At 47.7% G+C, this 25,014-nt stretch overlaps 1 protein-coding gene across 1 annotated transcript; it reads left to right on the forward strand.

The window, feature by feature from the left end:
* The first annotated feature begins 105 nt into the window (after positions 1-105).
* LOC147028336 (uncharacterized) lies at positions 106-11,697 on the forward strand. Its single transcript, XM_085878650.1, has 4 exons — positions 106-263; positions 515-646; positions 2,945-3,031; positions 7,431-11,697. The coding sequence occupies exons 1-4, from the start codon at positions 131-133 to the stop codon at positions 7,781-7,783; spliced, it is 705 nt and encodes a 234-aa protein (XP_085734776.1). The 5' UTR covers positions 106-130; the 3' UTR covers positions 7,784-11,697.
* The last annotated feature ends 13,317 nt before the right edge of the window (positions 11,698-25,014 follow it).

Below are 25,014 nucleotides of genomic sequence, written 5' to 3' on the forward strand. Positions count from 1 at the left end.
GTCCAATAATAAATATTCGCTCCTTGACGTCCTGGCTTTGGGAGGCCATAACAGTCATCTGCAGACTTAAAAAGGAGGTGGGCTGGAATGCTGTTACCCAGCCCACACTGGTTATTTGTGGCAGTGGCTCATGCTCGAGGGAAAGACCAATGTAACTCTGATACCAGATAAGGCTGGATCACGAAGGAAGAACAATCAAATTGAGAAGAGCACCTTGGTGCACCTCCTCAGACTAATGGGAGATTCTGGTAACTTGATCACAGGTATGTTTCGCTTTTTTTTTTTTTTTCCTTTTTTTCGTTTTTAAAAACTTAACCCAGCAAATTACAGGACAAAGTCTGTTGAATTGACAAGTGATGTAAATGTAAAATTCCAGTCTTCCTTCACACTAGAATAAGTTACAGGTTTGCATAAACTCACCAGCCATTTTTGGTTAGTCAATAGAAAGCTGGCTTGTAAAACAACAAAAGGACATCCGTGCCCCCACCCAACTCCTTACTGTTGACTTCTGCAGGTGGATCCGAGGGTCGTGGTCCATTACAGCTGGCCCTGACCTTGGGTACCTGGGCATTGCTTCTCTCGATCCTTGTGCTCTGGGCTGCAGCAGTACTTGCCGCACTTGGCTACTTGGGTTCTCGAGAGAGAGGTACACTCTACAGAAGTTTTTTTGAGAAAAAAAAAATAATAAGTTCAACCATCTCTTGTTAAAGTACAAAGAAAACAATCAAATCAATCGTTTAGCAGATAGAGCATGTTGAATTGATAGACTGTCACTATTTAGCTCATACAGCATCATGAACCCGCAAGGTCTCCATGCTGATTATAGTGTAACTTCAACAGGGTCGGAGTATCGTGTGTCTGCAAAATGCAAAAAGTAATTGATATCCTGCATCTTGATGCAAACCGGTTCATGGTACATACTTGAGATAGTTTGTTTGTAGGTGCTGATTTGCATTCGGTATTGTGGTATTATACAATTCAAGCCTCACAACTGTTTAACCAATGCTAAGAGGGAGATAAACTCGAATCAATAAAAGTTAAATAATAATTGTGTGCACCATTCGTGCACGATTCTGCAGAAGTAGCACACTCACCTGTGAGTTGTCGAGTCTGGGTTCGATTCCCAAAAGGTCAGATCGGTGCTTCACATCAGAGTCTGCTGTCCCTCAAATAATGTACGTTAAGCCATTTGTCCCACATGCTAACATGAGTCGGTGAACGTAAAAAAAAAATCTCATGGCGTCTTTGGTGAAGAGGAGGCAAGTTATCTCTGGCACCATGAACAAATTACATATTTCACTGTCAGTTGAACGTCAGGCCTGGCCAGCTGGATTGTGAAAGACTTGTGCCAAATTTACTGCTCGGCCGACCGCATGAGGTGGGAATAATTGGGACCATTAAAGAGGTGGTGTTGGTAGTCGTAGTAGTAGTAGTAGTAGTAGTAGTAGTAGTAGTAGTAGTAGTAGTAGTAGTAGTAGTAGTAGTAGTAGTAGTAGTAAAAGTAGTTGTCATTCGTTCATTTAGACTTTAGAGACGTCCTGTATTTCTTCCCTTTACCAATTTGAATTTTACACTGTTTATCAAGTTATCTGAGAATAGATCTGCATGAGCATGTGCTAACCTAAATATTTCATGAAGATTTTTTTAAAATGACGTTTGAAAAGGTAAACAATAAACTGCTACATCCTTTTTAGATCCTCGTGGAGGATCTCTAATCTTACTCACGTTGTTGTTCTTCATCTTCTTCTTGTGGACTTTTTTGTTTCACATCCTACAGTTTTCATCGAAACTTCCTGAAACTTGGCAAACATATGTAGAAATACCCTGCACAGACAGTAACCATCTCCGATTTTGAAAATTCCTCCAGGAAAATAAAGTTATGACGTCAAAATATCTCCGCTAACAGAAATCGCCTAAAAAATTATCTCCGAAACTAGGCAAGCTTTTTGAATTCTGTTTGCGGGAATCGAACAGGGCATTAGCAGAGATGAATTACCGCACATATGATACATCACTATGACGTCTATAAATTTTTATGACGTCATTCCTATTTTTTGACATTTTTTTGTTTCACAACCCAGAGTTTTCATCGGATCTTCGTGAAACTTGCCATGTATATGCAGAAAGCCCACGCGCAGGCAGTAACCATCTCCCATTTTGGAAATTCTTCCTAGAAAAAAAGTTGACGTCATAATATCGCCGCTAATGGAAATCGCCTATACCATTATCTCCGAAACTAGGCAAGCTGTTTGAATTCTGTTTGCGAGAATCGAACAGGGCATTAGCAGAGATTAATTACCGCACATATGATACATCACTATGACGTCTATAAATTTTTATGACGTCATTCCTATTTTTTGACATTTTTTTGTTTCACAACCCAGAGTTTTCATCGGATCTTTGCGAAACTTGCCATGTATATGCAGAAAGCCCACGCGCAGGCAGTAACCATCTCCAATTTTGGAAATTCTTCCTAGAAAAAAAGTTGACGTCATAATATCGCCGCTAATGGAAATCGCCTATACCATTATCTCCGAAACTAGGCAAGCTGTTTGAATTTTGTTTGCGGGAATCAAGCCGGGCATTAGCACAGAGAATTTATCGCAAACCTGATACATCACAATGACGTCATATTCGTTTTTATGACGTCATCATTAAGAGGACGAGGATCTTAGCTCATTTGAGCTTATTGTACATAATCGAGGCTCATGGAAGAGCCCGCACAGTTCTGATCAGGATGTAACAGACACAACCAGGACGCAGAACACGCATGCATGGAGAAAGAAACTCCAAGGAGGAAAAACTGGGAGATGTTTTGAACAGCGAGTGAACAGCTGACTTCAACATATTGTGGGAATAAATGCCAATCAAATGAGTTTTTGTGCTGTTTCATGAAAAGCCAATTACAACACCACAGTTGCATCATTTCTGTTTGTTGTTGCAGGTGTGAGGACCGAGCTTGAAGAAGCTGGCACAGACTGGACGTTTGGTATTCATGATTTTCTCCTCGACACCCTTGCACCAGAACCTGGTGTGTAATGCAGAAAACAGTCATTGCACACTAATATGACACACACACACACACACACACACACACACACACACACACACACACACACACACACACACACACACACACACACACACACACACACACACACACACACACACACACACACACACCTTTTCACGTCTGCAGTCCTTTTCCTTTCCTCCTTCTCCACCCCCTCTCCATTTCCCCTTTGTTAAGACAGTACTCTTCGAGCTATGACCACTTCTGATGACCGAATGGTTAGAGGGTCTGCTCTGAGTCTGGGAGGTCGATGGTTCGAACCCCGGCCGAGTCACACCAAAGATTCCTTGCTTGACACTCAGGATTTAAAACCGACGGAGCACAGACCAACAACCATATGTTGGGAACCACAACACAAGCTTGGATGGGCCGAATGACCTCCTTAATACTGAATGGATATGTTCATTTAAATTAATCGTTGATGCGTCCCCCACCACCAGAACAACGCCAAATGTTGAAGGAACCATGAAGAATGAAATAATGATAATATGTCATGGCAACATTCGGGTTAAGCTCGTCATTTGTATTCATACAAATCTGGGGACCCATTCCTCATTCCGTGTGGCTTCACATTCTTTTGGGGAGAATTAAGAACCGAGAAGAAGAAGAAGAAGAAGAAGATGAAGAAGAAGAAGAAGAAGATGAAGAAGAAGAAGAAGAAGAAGAAGAAGAAGAAGAAGAAGAAGAAGAAGAAGAAGAAGAAGAAGAAGAAGAAGAAGAAGAAGTTGTCTCGTGTCAACAAGAAGTTGTCAACAAGAAGTTGTCAACAAGAAGTTGTCCCCTCTCGTGTTCAGTTGTCTTACCCTTCCTCCCGCCCTTGGTTTACTGAAGCTTGTGGTGAGGCAGTTGTCCTGAAACAACTTGCCTTTGCCTCATGGAAAGCAAACCCAACTGACGGCAATCTCAGTTCTTTCCACAAAGCTCGGAACAAGTGTGTATCTACCCTCAGGAGAGCCAGAAAACAACATCTTTCTCATCTCAAGTCTGAACTCTCAGACCTCTCTCCCTCCTCAAAATCCTGGTGGCGTTTAATCAAATCTGTTTCTGGTGTATGTTCCCCCTCCATCCCCTCCCTTACCTCAAATGGCCGCACTGCTGATTCCACACGTGATAAAGCTGAATGTCTAAACTCGGTGTTTGCAGCTAAATCTTGTGTCCCAAACCCATCACTATCTCTACCCACTTTACCCAGTCGCACCCAACTGTCCCTGGACTCTGTATCCTTTTCTCCTGACAAGGTGGAGAGCTTGCTTTCAAACCTCGAGTCAGATTCTGCAACCGGTCCAGACGGCATCAGCCCACGTGTCCTCAAAGCCTGCTCTTCTGCTCTTGCTCACCCTCTCTCTGTTCTATTCACCCTCTCATTTTCCCAAGGTCATCTGCCATGTGCTTGGAAATCTGCTAACATCACTGCCCTGCATAAAAAAGGTGCAAAAACAGATCCCTGTAACTATAGACCAATCAGCCTTCTCCCAATCATCAGCAAGGTTATGGAATCCATCATCGCTTCAGACATGAAATCCTTCCTCTTCTCCAATGGCTTGATTTCCAATCATCAATTTGGTTTCAGACCAGGTCACTCTACCCTAGATATGCTGCTACTGCTCTCCCATCAATGGATGGAGGTCCTCAATGCCAGACAGGAAATCCGAGCCGTATCCCTGGACATATCACGTGCTTTTGACACAGTCTGGCACCCTGCCCTACTCACCAAACTCTCTGCCCATGGTATTCAAGGCCATCTCCACTCATGGCTCGCAGACTTCCTCTCCTGTCGCAGTCAACGTGTGGCCCTAAATGGAGTTCTTTCATCCCCTCTTCCTGTGCAGGCTGGAGTTCCTCAAGGTAGCGTTCTGGGCCCTGTTCTTTTTCTGGTTTTCATCAATGATCTCTCGGACTCTCTGGAAAATCCTCTATTTCTCTTTGCCGATGACTCAACCCTCTGCCGTACCATCTGTCATCCCTCAGCCCGGCAAGCAGCAGCTTCTTCGCTCACTGCAGATCTGGATAAAATCACAAACTGGTCCAACACGTGGAACATGTCTTTCAATCCAGACAAATCTCACACTCTCACTATGTCTCTTCGAAAGGACCGCTTTACAAAACCCCCCATCCACTTTCTCAACAATCCTCTGGAAGAAGTCTTTTCTTTCAAGCTTCTAGGTCTCACTATCTGCCATGACCTTTCCTGGGAAAGTCACATTTCCAACCTTGCCTCAAAAGCCAGTCGCCGACTGGGAATCCTCAGTCGTGCAAAGTCCTTCCTCGGCCCTCTTGAGCTCCTGACCACTTACAAAGCTTTTGTCCGTAGCCTGATGGAGTACTGCTCTCCCCTCTGGGCTGGTGCTCCTGCCTCCCACCTTTCTCGACTTCACGCTGTCGAAACCAGGGCTTTTAAGATCATTGGCATCTCCCGCAATGAAGCTGAGTCTTTGGGCCTCTCACTCAATCACCGCAGGTTGGTCGGTGGTCTTTCTGTCTTCTACCGACTCCTCTCCAGCCTTGCCCCCCTGCTCTCTCTGCGATTTGTCCCAACCACATTTCCACAGGGCGCTCGGTTCGCCTACAACCCCGTTTTAGTAAAACTACCAAAATCACGAATCACTGCTCATCTTCACTCTTTCATTCCTCTTTTTTCCCGCCTTTGGAATAAACTTCCTCACTCTATTCTTTCCCATTCTTCCCTTCAGGCTTTCAAAACAGCTGTTCACCACCACCTCTTATCTTCCCCATCCAAATCCTCGATCTTTTCTACCCCCGATAATCCACCCAAGCCCACTTCCTTCAATTCTCCTGCTTTCCTTCCTGAAAGTCCCTTTAATGTCCATCTTCCCCTCGCCATGTTCCCCGTCCCATCCCCATCCCTCTCCCTTCCACAGTTCACCTGTGTCTGTTCCCCAATGTTTTGTCCCTTCCACTCCCGCCCCTCTTGTCTCATGCCTCCTTGCTGTGAGTTGTGTGTTAGCTCTCATACGAGCCTCGACCAAGGTATACAAAAAAAAAAAAAAAAAAAAAAAAAAAAAAGAAGAAGAAGAAGAAGAAGAAGAAGAATGCCATATATCCGAAGGAGAACGAGTAAACAATTTGAAGAAAGGTAAAATTAAGTTATATTAACCGACTGAACAACTGGAGGTGAGTTAAACCAAAAAATAGCAAAAAAATAAAAAACATGGAGGACAACGAAAAAATGGCTGAAGGTTTGCACAATGACAGTGAAGAAAGACAAGGTGGGTGAGCACAGGTGCCCCGAGCGAAGGTGGGCACCCGCAGATGCCTCGAGCGAAGGTGGACGCCCCGAGCGAAGGTGGGCGCCCGTGGATGCCCTGAGCAAAGGTGGGCACTCGAGCGAAGGTGGGCACCCGCAGATGCCTCGAGCGAAGGTGGGCACCCCGAGCGAAGATGGATGCCTGTGGACGCCCCGAGCGAAGGTGGGAGCCCGCGCCGCCCATGAGCGAAGGTGGGTGCCCCGAGCGAAGGTGGGTGCCTGTGGACGCCCTGAGCGAAGGTGGGCACCCATGGACGCCCCGAGCGAAGGTGGGCGCCCGTGGATGCCCCGAGCAAAGGTGGGCACCTGTGGATGCCCTGAGCAAAGGTGGGCGCCTGTGGATGCCCTGAGCGAAGGTGGGCGCCCGTGGATGCCCTGAGCGAAGGTGGGCGCCTGTGGACGCCCCGAGCAAAGGTGGACGCCCACGAGCGAATGTGGGCACCCATGGACGCCCCGAGCGAAGGTGGGCGCCCGTAGACGCCCCAAGTGAAGGTGGGCCAGCGCAGAAATCCCGAGCTAAGATGGGCAAGCACAGCGAGTGTGGATGCCCCAAGCGAAGGTGGGCAAGTGCGGACGCTTCATGCAAAGGTGGGCAAGCGTGGATGCCCTGAGCGAAGGTGGGTGAGCGCAGACACCTCGAGTTAATGTTGGTGCGTGTGGATGCCCTGAGTGAAGGTGGGTACACGTGCATATGCCGTGAGTGAAAATCAGCCTGCAGGGAAGCCTCAAGCGAAGCTCATTGCGTTCAGCACACACAAACCCACCAAACAAAACTTGATGCCCAAAACAAAGCTCGATGTGGATAAATGCCATGGATGATGCTTGATGCACTAAAATGCTTTGCGTCCAATAATCTTTCCGGGTAGCAAATTGAGAATGCAATTTTTGGCGGTGGAATGAGCAAGAATGTATGAGTAAATGTATGAGTGAATGAGTAAATGTGCCAGATTGAGTAAGCGAGTTAAGATAACACCATTCTTTAAATACTTGAATACATGGGTACCGATAGACCAATGGGTACTAATAGAACAGTTCACCATCCTCATATCACATCAACAAACAACAATGGTTCTTTGATGCTTTTCATTACAGGATTGGAAGATGCTGAAGAAAAGTCAAAGAAGCCAAAAAAGGAAAGAAAGGAGGAGGATGTCATCAAGGAGGCACAGCATAAAGCAGGAAAGAAGAAAAGGAAAGAAGGAAAGATGACTGATCCTGCATCTGGAAAAAAGATGAAGAAAGGGACAAAGGGGACAGAAAAAGATTTGGGAATTACAAAACCAAAGAAGGTAAAAGAAAGCTCAGAGAAAAGAGTGAATGGCAGAGAAAAAACTTCAGGAAAAGGACATGCAGAAGATTGTCATCAAATAGAAAAGAAAACAGATACAAAGAAAAAGGACAACAGAAGGGATGAAACAAAGAAAAAGGAAAAGAAAAACAAGTGATTGACAATTAAAGACAAAAGAAAATAATGAATATGGAATAAGGGTTATCTATTTCTTGATTCAAGTCAACAAGCAATTCCAAAGGTCCAACCAAGATCATAAATTTTAAACTCTTGTGCAAATTTAGGAAAATAATTTGGGTAAAGAATGTCAATATTCTCAGGATTTAATAAACTTGATGTTTGTGGTTTATATTTTATTTTGCCCAAAATATCAATTTGGCATTACTCTCAAAGAGGGCTGGCAGGATATCCTGGAGGTACACACACTCACTTCTAAGCTGTCTAACCTGTGATTGTATCATGACCCAGCTATTAACTGCCATTCTCATTATTTCACATGCAATGTGAGGCATCAATGCGTGCACCATCCATCGGAAGGACTTCCATCCGGAGGACTCATCTGGCAGCACTGGGTCGTTGGTGGATGTTAAAGATGCCGCAATGTCTTTCGGGAAGAGTAGGCAAGTTATTGAAGAGTCGGACCCTGAACACATTCCTGCCCAAATTATCCTCAATCGAGTATCTTCTGTCGGAGTGGCGACCCGTCCAGGACCGATTCTGGCCTTGAAATGGTTCTCCACTTGTTCTGAATGCCCCAAAGCTCCACCAAGAGTGTGGACCTCAATTGTTGTTATATCCACTTTTGCATGAAAGGGTATATGTCACAGGTTCAAAAGTAAATTTGAAAGGGTGGAAGTAGCATTACAACCATCGATCATTTCGTGAGGCAATGTTTCTCCATGATGCAGAATTTAAAAATATAAGGATAAGACAGAATAGTACCATGTAAAATATTATGAACATAGTATGCATTGCATTGTTGCTGTAAGAGCTTCCATAAGGACAATAGAATACCATAAAAAAAATTGGTTCAGGCTTCATGTGGTGAGAAATGTGTAAACCAAGGGTGTCAAACATACAGACCGCAGCCTGCATCAGGCTCACCGAACACTTTTGTTCGACCCGCGGACTAGTAATGACTCACGCCTGGTGAGTCTTCCATCTGAACCCACTTCAAAAGTTATCATTTTTGTGCAAAAAGATTATTCAAAAATAATCATTGAAAAATATGTTGAAAATAGTGTTTAGTGTCTGTATAGTTAGTGAACATATATGATGATCTTTGAGTAGTTACTCGTAGTACATGATATTAAAATGTTTTATAAAGTGCACGCTGCAATGCACGTGTTCATTCCCAAGCTTATGGTATGTTGGTGTATTATTGTTTATGTTCAAAAGTTGAGAACAAATATATAACCAAACAATTTTAATTATTCTATCAAAATAATTGGTTTTCAGAACAAAACAAAAAATATACGTTCAATGTTGTTTGAGGTATCGCACAGCGCGTTGCATTTTTAAGATGGTGACACCCAGGGCACAGTTGCTGGAGGTTCGCAGGAGTCAACCGGAGGAGTTTTTAGCCGGTGTTTACCCCACCTAAGGCATATCGTCATATCCCATTACCCGAGTCTCTTGATCCCCGTAAGAGCGAATGGATCTTACGTGAATGTGTAGACGTGGAAACACATGGGACCACACAGATTTTCGCCTCCTTGCGGCAAAAACGTGATGTCTTCATCCAAGAAAAGAAAGATGTATAAAGTGTCATGCGATCGAAGAAAAATTGAGAAATACATATTTATTTGTGGAAGTGAATGGAAAACCCACTTATTTGATTTCTACACAAAATGTAGCTGCTGTGAAAGAATACAACATTTGGAGGCACTATGAAGCTAACCATGGTGAGAAATATGATGAATATCCTAAAAAGTTGCATGAAGACAAGGTTTCTGAATTAGCACAGTCATTGAAAAAGGAGCGATTGGTCATTACACATGCTCGGCAAGCAAGTGAGGCTGCAGTTTAAGGTGACCTATGTGATTGCCCCTAAAATATCTGCATCATCGAAACCATTTTTGGAAGGAGAATTTTTGAAGAACTTCATGCTAAAAGCCGCAGAATTAGTCTGTCCAGATCAGGGGCAAGCTTTTGCGAATATAAATCTCTGGAAAAAGAGTCACAGACAGAATCGGTGATTTAGCTGAGGATTCAAACAGTTTCCTCCAGGACAAGGCGAAGTCTTTTGCTGCATTTTCAGTTGCAAATGACGAAAGTGTCGCATGTAACTGACGTGGCGCTGCTTGCAGTGTTCATTCTTGGAGTTGATGAAAAAATATGCACAGAACAGAGGAGTTTATAGAATTGGTGCTGATGAAAGACAACAACTGATGACCTCTTCAACAATTTGGTGAGAGCTCTGGACAGATTAGGTGTGTGTCAACTGGACACGAGCTGCGAGTCTGGCCACAGACGGGACATCCTCAATGTTGGGTATGAAAGCTGGACTTGCTGCAAAATTAAAACAAAAGCTGTCAACGCAAGTCAACAGTTTTTTTTTAATTTCCATTGCATTTTCCACTAAGAAGAGCTTTGTAGTAAAACACTGCAAATGAATAACGTTATGGACATGGTCACTAAAACCATGAATTTTATTCGAGCAAGAGGTTTCAACCACAGGCAATTTAATTGCCTTCTGGAGGAAAGTGAATCAATGTAGACTGCGAAATAACACTGAAATTTGATGGCTAAGTAGGGGAGCTGTGCTGAAATACGTGACAAATTGCGTGAGGAGCTAAAACTCTTCGTGGATCATAAAGGGAAGGGTGTACCTAAATTGGAAGAGAAGAAATGGCTTTCAAGACCTTGCTTTTCTGGTGGATATTACAGAGCACATAAACTGGCTCAACACAAAAATGCAGGGGCATAATAAAATGGTAATAGAATACTACAACAGCATTCATGCCTTTGAGATCAAGCTTCAGCGACGGGACAAGAAACTTTCCGAGAGTAATTTAACACATTTTCCCACGTTGAAATCTTTTCTTGACATTGCAGGGCCTCAGTGTGATCATGTCACAGAAAAGTACGAAAGCAAAATTGCTGATCTTCAAAAATAATTTCAAGAACAATTCTTCGACTCCAGAAAGCTTGAAAGAGTTTGCAACGTTTTGCATACCGTGTCCTGTCATTGTATACCATGTCCTACAGAAGTTACAGATGGAAACAATGGGGGCTGCACTGCGACACATTGTTGAAAGCCAAGTTTTCTGATGTTGGTATTAGCACGTTTTATAAATATCCGGGACAAAATGTCTTTTGCATCGATAATTTTTTGGGGGTTTGGAACAGCGTACGTCTGTGAACAGGTCTTCTCTGTAATTGACATCAAGTCTAAAGTATGCTCTCAACTTACTGACACACCCCTGAACACAACACTCAAGATTGCCACAGCCCAGTCGCTCAAAATTTTGATGCAGTGGCCCAAATAAAGAGATTCCAGGTATTAGGAAGCAGCAGCAGCAACTAAAGAGAGTACCAGTGTATTTTTTTGTGAGTGTACTAAATTATTGTGAGTAGTAGTAGTAGTAGTAGTAGTAGTTGTTGTCGTGTTGCTATGATTATTGCTGACATATAGCAGAGGACAATATTATTAAGTTTTATTGTCTGCCTATTTTAATAATTGATTGTACATATGGCCCACATGAAGTGCAATGGTATTTCAGCAGGCCCGTCATATAAAATGAGTTTGACACCCCTGGGTAAACAAACTCACCTCCGGTTGGCTGCGATCTTGCTTTATTATCGGGCCAAAGATATAACTGCTGATTCAACATCTCTAAAAAAACATTTTATCTGAGTTTTTTTTTATGACAGACTTGGATAAGTTGATGCATTTTGTTTCAACACAACTTATGCAGGCAGAATGGATTGTAAAACCAAAGAAAAAAAACAAAAAAAAACACTAAAAACTGTTTGTACGTCGTTCCAGCATGAGATGAGTGGTGTTACTTGTAGTCATGAACATTTTGTTTTGTCAATATTAAAAAAAAATAAAGGAAAAGCAGTCAAGTCACTCCAGAAGGACTATCAAAGGAACACACCTATTTATTTCCATGGTCAGCCACTGGAAGAGGTCCAGTCTCAACTTCTAGTTCTCACAATCAGCCATGATGTGTCCAAGGGTGATAACATTAGTAAAGCTAGCTTACAGAGTCAGTGGTGGCATGGGTATCCTCCATAATTCAGTCTTTCCCTGAAAAATCCCAATTACTCAATCTGTAAGGCATCTGTCCGTAGGCCAATGGTGAACTGCTCTTCCCTTTATGCTTGTACCCCAGCATCACATCTGTCACTCTTAGATGCTGTAGAATCTAAAGCGGTCAACATTATTAGAATCTCCTGCAATGCCGCAGAACCACAAGTTCTGTTGCTTATATATGAAAGGAAGTTGGTGGCCTCCCTTCTGGTCGAGCACCCTCTGCTCTCTCTACCACCTTCTGGTTGAATCCTACAAATCCAAGCTTTCTGTTCCACTCCATTATTTTGTTCCTTTTTTTCTCCTATTTCTGGAACTGCCTTACTGATGCTGCCCAATCCCAATCTTCCCTTCAGAGCTTCAAACGAAACAATATACTACCATTCCATGTCATCCCCCGTTGCTACCTATGATCCTTTCTGCTCCATTAACCTGACTCTAACTCAACCCTCTTACTTATAGGCAACTGAATTTGCTCCCCCTCTCTCTTCCTGTTTGTTCATACCCTTGATTCTTGTGTCCAATTGTGGCCCCACCGTGCTACTTGTCATTTTGTTGCCTTTTGTCTCCTTGCTCTTCGATGAGCCTCAATCTGGAATAAATAAATAAATAATTTAAAGGTTAACACATAAACTTTTTCATTATCCTGTGATTGGTAAAAGCAAACAGGTACACATTTGTGACATCCATAATGTAAAACAAACAAACAAACAAACAAAAAAAAAACAAGTGAGAACATGGATTCGTTTGTTGTGAAACAATCCAGCAGTTGTTCACCAAACCCATGTGATACCCCTAGACATTGAGCAACATGTCATTGTGATCGACCATCATCCTTCCATGCCAAGGCTCGTCCGTGCTCTCCCACAGTGATGCATCTGGGTCTCACCATGCTGTTTGTAACGACAACAATCACGACACGCAAATTGCACAATCTCCCACAGAACACAGACACGAACACACATTATTGATCTCAATGTTCAGGCAAAAAAATGCTCATCACATCACAAAGCATTAATTTCATGTAATTTGCATTGAGGTCATTAAATGTCCAAAAGTAAAAAACAGAATCAAAAATAAATGTTACCCTATCTGTATAAATGTATTAAATATTTGTATTAATATACAGAATTAAAAAGAAATGCTATCAAATGGAAAAAAAAACACAAACAAACCATAGAAGATCCTAATCAGTACTTTTCACCATGGAAGCAAGAGAGCTGAAAGTCACACGGACTGGGAACTCCACTGTCCCATTGCCCAACAATGATTGACCATGGTGCAACTCATGAACGTGCCTCGGCATGGAAGGCACACACAGAAAGCAAAAGTCAATGTTACTGCACACAATGGCATTTGAAATAAACTCATCAATTCAAAATGGGGATCCATTCCAACCGCCACCTGCTCGACTGCCTTATCATTCTGCTTCTCCACTTCCAAGTCAACTTGCGACACGTGGGAGAGTCTACAAGAACATGTAAAGAAATTGGACCTCTTGAACACCAACTGCTGTTACATTATGCCCTACCCAAAGCCAATTGGCATTGACAACCTCTACCTGCTGGTCAGAACATCCCTGTCGGATATCAGAATAGTTGCCAACAAAGCGGAGAGAAGTAGAAAGACCTTGGATGGGAGACATCCAGTAAATCAATACAATTGTGTCGGCAGAAGGTTTAAGTATTGAGACAAGTTTTTCTCACTTCCATACATCCAGAAGACACTGGATTTTCCTTATGGAGAGATTAGGTTTACCGACATAGCAGAACCAAATGACATCGCAGAGTGGAGCATCTCATGTCAGCGGGCACAGAGGAGCCGGAGATGACGTGGCAATAAGTGAATCATCTGAGAACCAGCATTTGTCGTTCAAGAGTGGGTCTGCTTAGTGGGGATACAGTTAAGGCTTGGAGACCTGTGTTTCAGTGATGAACCACCAAGGAGCATCTGCTGCTTGATAGATTCAGTATATACCAAAAGTGACCTGGCCAAACCCTCAAAGCAAACAAAAGCCCAGGGTATGCACATTCACGTTTAAGCTGTCTCGCCTGGGTTTGAATCCCGACCCAGCTATAAACTGGATTGGGTGCTTCATCAATGTGTCTGCCGACCATCGGATGGACGTAAAACAGGCGTCATGTCTGCCAGCATTAGTTGGTGGACATTAAAGATCCCATTGCTGTCCTTTGGGAAGAGTCGCCGAGCTATCGCCAGCAACCTGAACAAATTCCAAATTCCTGCCATAGTCAGAGCAGATGGCATTGCATCATCAGCACAGCAGCGCCCTCAGCCAATGATGCTTCCCAGTACCCTTGTGCTGCATATGAAAAAAAATAAGAAGTGCAAGGTCATCCCATAAAGAAAGGCAAAATATGTTTCAGTTACAGTACAAAGGCCGATTTATCCAAATGTTCCATACAAGCTGTTTCTTTCAATGCATTAAAGTGGTAGGTTCCCAAAGAGCACCCTGAACAAATTACAAAATGCTGCCAAAGTCGCTTTCATTCAAACGTCAGGCACAGCCAGCTGGTCGGTGAAAGACTTGGGTCAAAATGTACCTGGCCAACTCCACAATAAGGGAAGGATAATTGGAGGTGGTGGTGGTAGTTGCGGATTCCTGCAGTGCCTAACCGATGCTGCCTAAATATCATGCAGCCGAGGTTTTACTGCAATTTTGGGGACTTTCGGCTGTGACTGAGCTTTAATAATTGGATAATAACTTGGGTTGACCTGCTTGGTGTTACTGTCTAATTAAATAGTTTGTTATGCTGTGACTCCAGGTTACAATCCCACACACTGTTGTTTTGTTCATGGTCTCCCAGCATCTTTGTCATCAAATCAAATAGTTGTAAAGTTATCCCACATTAATCTTCTGTTCATGTAAAATGCCAGACTTAAAGTAGCTGTGGATAAAACTGAAAATGTGTGATGGATAAAATTTTCAAGTGAAATCGGGACATTAATGGATCGTCCCTTTCGTGATCAGGCAAGTCGTGCATGTCCATAATATCCCACAACTTTGATTGACTTTATATTTAGTACAAGAGAAATCGTTTGATGTACAAAAACAACTTTATTCCATATTGAAGTTTTTAATCCTCTCTTCGATAAATTAATATTGTTACGGTTGAGGGGGTAGATGGAGGAATTTCAAAGGAAAGTTGGGATTGAATATATTTGTTTGGTCCGTGGACGTGTATGAGACATCTCGATGTAATTAAGTAGGGAAACTGTGAGCTTAAGTGTTGTATGTGACCACACGAGGGGTGGTGCGGTGTTAATTAGATGGGGATTAAGGACAATTTCCCCCAGTATGTGATTGCCCCCTGTGACCTATTCCTACGTTTTTGCATTTACAAGCCAACCAGGAAGAAGTTGCATTTTTTGTACCAACGACAACCATAACAACAAGTGAGCCAGGAGTGCCGTTTAGGCAGAAGCCCCTCTTCCTGGGTTTCATGTGAGCAAGCCACGCTTCGAAGGTGGACGGTTGTTCGGTGGACGTCGAAGAGAGATCGGGAGCGAACGCACGAGTTTGGTGTGAGGTGTCAGTTGTAATCATGAGAAGAACGTGGCTTGGACGGAGGATCTTACTTTGCTCTCCTCTCGGCACGACAAAATGGCTTTCCTTCGATGCATGAAGAAGACGGCGCAATTCTTGTGTTCGTGCTGAGGAGAATTGGCTTGCGTGGTGGAGCAAGATGCTGGCCATTGGCTCTTAGTTGGGTCGTGAGAGACGGACATCGAAGCCTCGTGTATGTCACTGAGGGGAACGGCACAATTCTGCAGAGTGCCGCGTATCGGCAAGTGCGATCAACGAAGAAGTTGCACGGCGGTCTCCGAGCCCTGGTGTTGAATACCACTCACAATTTCCTGACGTACGTTTCCCGATGCGAGAGAGCAGCTTGGCACCATTTTGGGGCATGTTTACACGTGCAGGACGAAGCGCCGCATTTATTTTAAGTTGTATTAAATGCCGTGTTTATTTTAAGTTGCTGTGTCCTTGTATTTGTCGTGGGTTTCGAGTATAAACCCCTTGTGTTGTTCTTCCATGTGCCTCTGTCGCTCCACCAGTGCCATGTCCCACCCCTCCCACGTGCATTATAATCTCTGAGGATCAACGTGTCCGCCTCTTAAGGAAAACCGCTTAGCTATCCGAGCTGGCTGGTGTTACTTGCCGTCCACCACAGTTTAGGTACGGGGGATTAACGTAACCGCCAGGCCCATGACATTTGGTGTCAGGAGTGGGATATGAATGCCCCCACCGGCACCCCCACCCCGACTCCCTCAGGAGTGCAGGATTCGAACTCTGAACAACATTTCACAGGGAACATGAAATTGTTAATCATGATAATTGGTGTCGGGAGAAAAGAACGCTTGGAAATTTAAGGGAAATAAAAAAAAATTTCTGAGGAGATTAAACACATGTGGAAAATGGCAGACAAGCTCAAAATGGTGGTTCGGAGGGAAGGTAGTTGGAATGAAGGAAGCAAGTCAAGTGTGGAGCTGCTTGATAAGCATAGGGTACAAGTTTCGCCCGTCCCAAGCGGGTACCCCACTGCCAAATTCCCCTCCCGGAGGGCATAGCGATTCCCCTGGGATCCACACCCAAGAGTAGCAGATCAGCCTCACCAAAGCCACTGGATACGAATAGATACCTTTGTAGATGGGTACCAAGGTGCTTTGTTTCTAATCCTCTGGCATGCTCTTACCTTGCATTATCTCATTTGCAACCTGATGTAATACTTCTAATCCATGAGGAGACGATGTACAATGCTCCTTCGTAATGCTTGATGGACCACCTGCTTTTCCATTCTTCAGAGTGTTACGGTTGTGGAAATTCGCAAACCACCATTCAAGTCCCGTAGATGAGATATCTCTGTAAGTACATGTGTAGTCAGCCCCAAACCCGTTGTTTAGAGGGAATAAATGTGATTCATTCGGGCTGCGACGCTTTGAGATAGTCGTTTTTCTGTTCTATCTTTATTTTGAACCAACCACGTCTCAACCGCCATCACACAACAACCACCAACCACAACGCCGCTTCACAACAACAACAACGCCAACAGCCACGATCTTTACCTTCACAACTCGCTCCCGCAAACATCGCATCACCGCCATTCCAAACGGCACCATGGCCATAAACCACCACCTTCACCTCTCTCCTTCTGCAGCCATTCCCGCACCACTTGTGAGCAGCGAGCGTCAGACTGTCCTGGGCTCGTACGGGACGCGCGCCGAGCCGCGAGTGCAAAATGCGGCCTTTCCGAGGAGAATTCGGATCAGGAAAGCTACACGCCCACTTCTGATCCGTCCAATCAGCAAGCGCGGGGCGGTTTGGCCCCGCCTCCAGACGCGTCGGTGTAGAATCGAGATATGCAAATTCTAGGATCAGGGGAGATTCATGCCCCCTTTTCCTCCATCCAATGGGCGAGCGTGGCTCCACCCCCAAGCTCGTTCTGATCCAGAAATTTGCATATGGGTTCTCCTGCCAGCCTATAAAGCGCCGAGCGCGGGGCGAATCAGGGCGGAGAGTGTTTTGGGCAGAGTCGGGTTGGAGCGCGGAGCGCGGAGCGGAGTCGGGAGGTGAGGGCGTACAGGTGGTTTGCTGCAGTCGGCTGAGGAGAATTGGGGAAGAGACCGAGGAGCTCGAGTCCGAGGCAAGGAAGACGGCGGTCGGCGACGAGGTCACGGTGGAATCGCTCGTCACGGGACCCAAGCAAGCCAGCAATCCTCTTTCCCCAGAGCATCAACAATTCCCCCCCCCCTTTTTCCCCCGCGCTGAGATAGTGCGAAAAGGGGGCCCCGTTCCCACCCCACTCCAAGTAGTGCCAACGAAACCCGCGAAGGAGCACGAAGTCGGGGCACCGCCGCGCTGCCACATTTGCGGCTCATCACAAAGACACGGGGAGGATCCACCCGGTCTCGCGGACCTTACGGCTCTTTCAGGTCCCGCGCAAATATTGGCCCACAGGCCCCGTCTGCCCCCTTGTCTTTGAGGGTGGCCCTTTTCTTTTGTTTCTGTGTAAACGTGTGTGTGTGGCGCCAGTCTGGTGAAGTAAAACTGTGTAAGTGTTGCCGTGTGTACGCGTAGTCGGTTGTAGATCTGCATTGTTGTGCTTCGTTTGTTGCAATTGCTTTATGTGCATTCTGTTTAATTGTATATGTGTGCTCTCCGTGTGCCGCAGAATAAATGTGCATCATGTTGAAATGTTTTCCCGTTTCGCTTCGTCTTTTCTTTAATTGAATCTCCATCTTGCTTCACGTTAAGGGTTGGTGGTGGGCTTAATACGCCCCATAATTAATCGGAACCGTCGAGGCCGACGATAACACCGCTCGGTTATCCCGATAGTACGGAACGGATCACTTAAGCGGCCTGTGTCCGGAGTCGACCTGCGGCGAGGTGCGATCGCCCGGTCTACCCTCCGCGTGGGTACTTAGGTAGGTCGAGTTTGGCAAACAACCCTATGCCACGCGTGTGGCCGATTGGCACGATCGTGGTGAGGCTGAAAGGCCAACCCATGACTAGCTCCCGGCGTTAGTCCGAGAGGGTCAGGACAGAATTGTCCGTCTGGTCGGCGACGTGCTGCGATTCGAGTTACTTGGCCGTTCGCACGCCGGTGGGCGTGAATTCGCAACACTGGTGTCAGGTCGTGGGACACAAACCCATCCCCCTCCTCGCGGCACTGGTGTCGGAGAGCGGGAAAACGGGCTCTCCTGTCTCCAGCTAAATTCAAGGGGAATCGGTCCAGGGGTGAGAGGAGCGACCCCGATTCCCTCAAAATTTCGAGCGATTTAAATTAACCCCTTACGAGAAATAAGATGGCGTCTCAAGGAGAGCGGGAGCCGGGGGTATTAGAAATGGATGTAGAATGTGTAGAATCCATGGTCCAGGATGAAATCCCCGTGCAGGAAATGATGTTTGTGCAGGAACAATTTCTCCCCCGACCCAACCCAGAACCCGAAATGGGCGCGGCGGCGGCAGAGGCCGCGGTGTATGACACCTCCCCTCCCCCACTCCGCTAAAACCCCCCGATCCTTGCCGAATCGGCTCAGCTGAGTGCACCCGACATGGTCCAGCTATGCGCCATGCTGGCGGCAATGAATGCGAAGATGGATACAACACAAACGAAATGAAAACGAAAATGGATGGGAATACGCAACAAATGCACGACATGAAAACGAAAATGGATACGAATACGCAACAAATGAAAAACGAAATAAAAGGCATGAACAAGCAAATGGAAACAAATGCGCAAGGAATGAAGGAAGAAATGAAAGAACTGCGGGGTGAGACGCAGAACATGGGCCGACGCCTGCAGGCGGGCATGAAGGCAGTAACCGGGGAGCTTAAAATGGCGACGCCATGTGTGGGGACGAACGAGCTGGTAGGGGGTGCAACGGCTGTCAGGCCCGCGGTGGAGGCGGGTGAGGACAAAATAATTCGGGAGACGTGTTGGGCGAGGGTCGTGACGGAAAAAGTGACGGTGACCGAGAGGGAAAAATTAAATGGGGAGACCGAAACGTATGAGACGAGACTCGAGGTGACGACAGAAAGAATAAAATGTATCGAGACACGGGAGATAGAGGATGAATTGGACGGGGTGAGAGACGCACACACACACACACACACACACACACACACACACACACACACACACACACACACACACACACACACACACACACACAGAGGAAGTGGAGGACAATGGGGGTGAGCTGGCGGACTGGGTCGAGACCCAGTGCGAGCAGCTGGATGGCCTCCTCCAGGATCGAGGGGAGGGAGTATGCCGCCTTGAGGCGACTCACGACCAGGTGGGTTCGGTCGTGCTTTGCGAGTTCGGGGGGAGGTGTGCTGCGAACAGGTGCACGGAAAGCTTGGGGGGGTATAGAGGCCCCGGAGACCCTTGTGGGGACGCGAATCCCCAGTGTGGTTGTCCCGGTGTGTGTGGTGTCGAGGTGTGTGTTCACGAGTGTGGCGAAATGCGTGCTGCAACGCACGCATAGCGCGGGTGCAAGGGCGTGTGTGAGAGCGACCGGGTGGGTGACAAAGACCCAGTGTGTGGATGAGACCCCAGGTGTGAGTGCGCCCCCGTGTGTGAGTGGTGTGTTTGCGAGTGTGCCGGAGTGCGTGCTTCCCAGCACGCCGTGTGTAAAAGGGGCACCGCAAGTGGAGGAGGCCGTGTGTGTGAGTGAAACGGCCAGTATGAATGGAGCACCACGTGTGAGTGGAGCCGCGTGTGCGCCAGAAACGGCACGCGTGTGCGAAGCACGGTATGTGAGTGGAACCACGGGTGCAAGGGAAATGGCATGCGTGAGTGAGCGGCCGAGTGTGAGAGAGACAGCGGGTGTGAGGTCGCTGTGTGTGAGGGAGATGTCGGTCGGCATGCGGGAGCACGCAGCCGCGTCTCCCGGTGTGAATGTGATGGAGTGGTGTGTGAGTGTCGTGACACGCAGGTGTGCGTGGGTGGAATGGCGACGACAACGGCGACAGAAGAACAAAAGCTGAGTGGCGGCTGTAGAGGTTTTGAGCACCGTGCCGGGTTCACCCAGCGGCGAGCGCGCGGTCCGTGCTGTGCAACGCACGAGGCCGCCACGTGCTCGCTTGCGGGAGTGAAGCCCGGTCCGGAAACGAGCGCGGTGAATGTTGCCGATCCAGCGACGGACAAAGTTTAGGCAGGATTTCGGATTTGGACCGGACGGGTTCTCCACACGAGCGGGTGTGTTCAGCTCCAACGGGCAGAGCACATGTGTTCGCGTGGGGAACCCCTCGAGACGTGAGGCTTGTGTTTTTTTTATGCGCCGGGTGACGTCATGGCTGCGTGTATGGTTGGAATCCGGCAGGAGGGTGAATCCCTGCCGGATGGTACCGTCCAAGAGGGACGAGGGACGCGAACAGCTCCCATGACGTCACGCCAAAGGTGCGCGGCTGTTAATTGCCGCGCTGGTGCGCAGGTTGCGAGTTACCGCGCTGGTGTTGAGCAATTAAAAAAAAAGAAAAAAAAAAGAAAGCCTAGCTTTCGGGTGAACAGGATCCCCGGGCAAGGGGTGGAAGACCCCCTGGCCTGGGCACAGGATGGCACTAGTTAGGGGGAAGGGTTAGCTTAGACCGGCTCCATGGGGCAGGGGGAAGTCCTCATGGGGCCCGTGGAATGGATTAGTTCCAGGGATTGTAGTCAGATTTAGGAGGGGAAATTATTTTTTTTGATTTAGAAGACAGTGAGAGACTTTGGATGTGTAGAGGGGACGTAGCTTAGCTACGTAGTGTTAAAAGGAACGTGCTGTAGTGTAAGGGACGACGTGGGAGCACGAGTTAGTTAGGGGAGGTAGTTAGAAGGATGGCAGAGTTCAGCGGTGTTTGTGTTGAAGGGTTGTGTAGGTGAGTACATGATGAGTGAGTGAGGCCAGCGGGTCTGTGTGTGTGGAGCGAATGTGGAATGCATGGTGCGATGAGTGATTGGGGGGAGGAGTGACTCTCGCCCAAGGGACCCCCGGGGTCAGTGTAGAGTGAGTTAGCTGGGTTAGTTAAATTTACCAAATGGAGGTCGTTTTGCTGTTGGTGGGAATGTAGGCTCGATACCCATTTGGAGGGGTGCAGGAGCCCTGTTGACGGGCTGGGAGCGAGGCTGCGAAATGTGAGTATCGCTGAGTGGGTACCCCGGGCACCAGGCTAGTCGGCCGTAGTCTGCTAAGGGCCCATGGGGGTAGCGTAGTGGGCACGGGTACGTCCCCTTGGTGCGGGGGCCCGGGGCGCCATTAGCCGCGTGGGCAGTGTTGTGGGCACGGGTGACCTTCGGAAAGGGGCCCGGGAAGCCAGCCTGCCACGTGTGCGTTTCAGGGGGAGTTGCCAGGGGGGGCACTCCCCGGTGTTTAGGGAGCTGGTAGGCTCGGCGGCAGTGTAGTGCCCGGGGGTGCCATCGGCAGAGGGTCGTGCCTGCCAAGGGGAGCCACGCGTCCCAGCCATGAGACCGTGTGAGGGCACGGAAAGAAAATTGGGGGGCGAGGCCCGAAATTTGAGAGGACACCAACACAGGTGACGGGAATCTGGGTTTTTAGAACCAATAGCTTAAGCGAGAGGCGCTTGTTGAAAGCCCCGGGGTAGTCTAAAAGGTTAAAGTTAGGGTAGATTAGGAGATGTACCCCTCCGCACCATCCATCCCCTCGCTCTCGTTGTGGGCCGCTGGACCCACTTTGGGTTAGATCGCTGAAGTCTGGGGAGGCCATCCTGAAGCTTTGTTAGGCCTCGACACAGGACGCTAGCTCTCCCTTGTTCCCCTCCGGGAAGAGAACGTAGGGGTTGGGAGTAGGCTAGGGGACGATAGGTTAGCCGAACAAGGACGATAAAAGGGGTTAGGGGACGAATTATAGTGGGAGAAAGGAAAAAAATTTTTTTTTAAATTAATTGGGGCAAAATTGGTTTTGGACAAATTAAGGGAGTGGGTATGGACAGTGACAGGCAAAGGCGATAAGTGGGAGGGAGACAGGTAGGTAGGTCTGAGCCCGCCTTCCGAGTGGCCAGCACCTCCGCACTCCCTCCACCAACCTGCACTGCACGGCGAGAGGCTGGCCAACTTCGTCTGCAGCTGCTGTGCTTCAAGGCCTGTGCCGGCCCACTTCATCTGCTGGCTGTGTTACTTCAAGGCCTGTGCCGGCCAGATCGTCTGCCTGCTGTGTTTGCCTGCAGCGGCCCTGTTTTCCTGCTGCCTTTGCCATGCCATGCCCACTGCCCCTGTTCACCAGGCCCATTCAATTTTGCTTTGCCCCCCCCCCCCTGTTCATTTCTATGTGCTCCAGGATCAAGGCAACAGTTTGCAAGCTGCGAGAACTGCCCTGTTGGCAGCTACAACACCGGCCTGCAGTGGCGGCCCGTGCACTGTGTTTGCGTCCATCCATTCATCCATTCATCCATCCATCCATCCATCCATTGTGTTCATTGCGTGTGCCACTTGAGCTGGCACGGAGACTGCATTTGTGCAGCCCATGCACCGTTGTGGTTCACTGCGTTCATTTCAAAAGGGAAGGCCTTGGACTGCGTGTGAGCAGCCGGCCACGTTCCCTGTCACCTGCATTGCTTGAGCCAGAGACTGCATGCGAGCAGCCTGGCTCCCTGCTAACTGCTTTCTTTTTGCAGAGTCCATTGATCCTGGGCCAAGGTTTAGTGTAAAATTTGTAAGTTAAGGTTAAGATGTACTGTACATATGAGTGCGCTCCCGACATGTGTCTTCGCGCCGGTAATTTTATTTAAGTCGTCCGTGTGAGTGGGTTTGTTTAGTTATTTACTCAGCCCTCAGGTTATTTATTTTGGGGACACGAATACCATGAATGTCGCACTCAGGGATCCGTAGGTAAAACGTACTAGGGGAGAACTACACATGATGGCACACGAGAATTTGACGACTCGGGACGAGTCTGTAAAAAGGGGAGGGGGTAGTGTTACGGTTGTGGAAATTCGCAAACCACCATTCAGGTCCCGTAGGTGAGATATCTCTGTAAGTACATGTGTAGTCAACCCCAAACCTATTGTTTTAGAGGGAATAAATGCTTCATTCGGGCTGCGACGCTTTTAGATAGTCGTTTTTCTGTTCTATCTTTATTTTAAACCAACCACGTCTCAACCGCCATCACACAACTACCACCAACCACAACGCCGCTTCACAACAACAACAACAACGCCAACAGCCATGATCTTTACCTTCACAACTCGCTCCCGCAAACATCGCATCACCGCCATTCCAAACGGCACCATGGCCATAAACCACCACCATAAACCCTCCACCACCTTCACCTCTCTCTTTCTGCGGCCATTCCCGCACCACTTGTGAGCACCGAGCGTCAGGCTGTCCTGGGCTCGTACGGGACGTGCGCCGAGCCGCGAGTGCAAAATGCGGCCTTTCCGAGGAGAATTCGGATCAGGAAAGCTACACGCCCACTTCTGATCCGTCCAATCAGCAAGCGTGGGGCGGTTTGGCCCCGCATCCAGACGCGTTGGTGTAGAATCGAGATATGCAAATTCTAGGCTCAGGGGAGATTCACGCCCTCTTTTCCTCCGTCCAATGGACGAGCGTGGCTCCACCCCAAGCTCGTTCTGATACAGAAATTTGCATATGGGTTCTCCTGCCGGCCTATAAAGCACCGAGCGCGGGGCGAATCAGGGCGGAGAGTGTTTTGGGCAGAGTCGGGTTGGAGCGCGGAGTGGAGTCGGGAGGTGAGGGCATACAGGTGGTTTGCTGCAGTCGGCTGAGGAGAATTGGGGAAGAGACCGAGGAGCTCGGGTCTGAGGCAAGGAAGACGGCGGTCGGCGACGAGATCGCGGTGGAATCGCTCGTCACGGGACCCAAGCAAGCCAGCTATCCTCTTTCCCCAGAGCATCAACAATTTCTCCCCCCCCTTTTTCCCCCGCACTGAGATAGTGCGAAAAGGGGGCCCCGTTCCCACCCCACTCCAAGCAGTGCCAACGAAACCCGCGAAGGAACACGAAGTCGGGGCACCGCCGTGCTGCCACATTTGCGGCTCATCACAAAGACACGGGTAGGATCCACCCGGTCTCGCGGACCTGACCGCTCTTTCAGGTCCCACGCAAATATAGGCCCACAGGCCCCGTCTGCCCCCTTGTCTTTGAGGGTGGCCCTTTTCTTTTGTTTCTGTGTAAACGTGTGTGTGTGGCGCCAGTCTGGTGAAGTAAAACTGTGTAAGTGTTGTCGTGTGTACGCGTAGTCGGTTGTAGATCTGCATTGTTGTGTTTCTTTTGTTGCAATTGCTTTATGTGCATTCTGTTTAATTGTATATGTGTGCTCTCCGTGTGCCGCGGAATAAATGTGCATCATGTTGAACTGTTTTCCCATTTCGCTTCGTCTTTTCTTTAATTGAATCTCCATCTTGCTTTACGTAAAGGGTTGGTAGTGGGCTTAATACGCCCGATAATTAATCGGAACCGTCGAGGCCGACGATAACACCGCTCGGTTATCCCGATAGTATGGAACGGATCGCTTAAGCGGCCCGTGTCCGGAGTCGACCTGCGGCGAGGTGCTATCGCCCGGTCTACCCTTCCGCGTGGGTACTTAGGTAGGTCGAGTTTGGCGAACAACCCTATCCCACGCGGGTGGCCGATTGGCACGATCGTGGGGAGG

This window comes from Eptatretus burgeri, chromosome 4 (assembly GCF_056783735.1).
Source record: "Eptatretus burgeri isolate ZD-2024b chromosome 4, Ebu_testis_v1, whole genome shotgun sequence".
In the NCBI taxonomy this organism is placed as follows: domain Eukaryota; kingdom Metazoa; phylum Chordata; class Myxini; order Myxiniformes; family Myxinidae; genus Eptatretus; species Eptatretus burgeri.

What these genes read in the sequence shown, in the direction of transcription:
- LOC147028336 (XM_085878650.1), top strand. Translation starts at nt 131, where the DNA reads ATGCTCGAGGGAAAGACCAATGTAACTCTGATACCAGATAAGGCTGGA. An exon ending in TTCTGGTAACTTGATCACAG is followed by an intron (nt 264 to 514) that starts GTATGTTTCGCT and finishes TGACTTCTGCAG; the next exon opens with GTGGATCCGAGGGTCGTGGT. An exon ending in CTTGGGTTCTCGAGAGAGAG is followed by an intron (nt 647 to 2,944) that starts GTACACTCTACA and finishes TTGTTGTTGCAG; the next exon opens with GTGTGAGGACCGAGCTTGAA.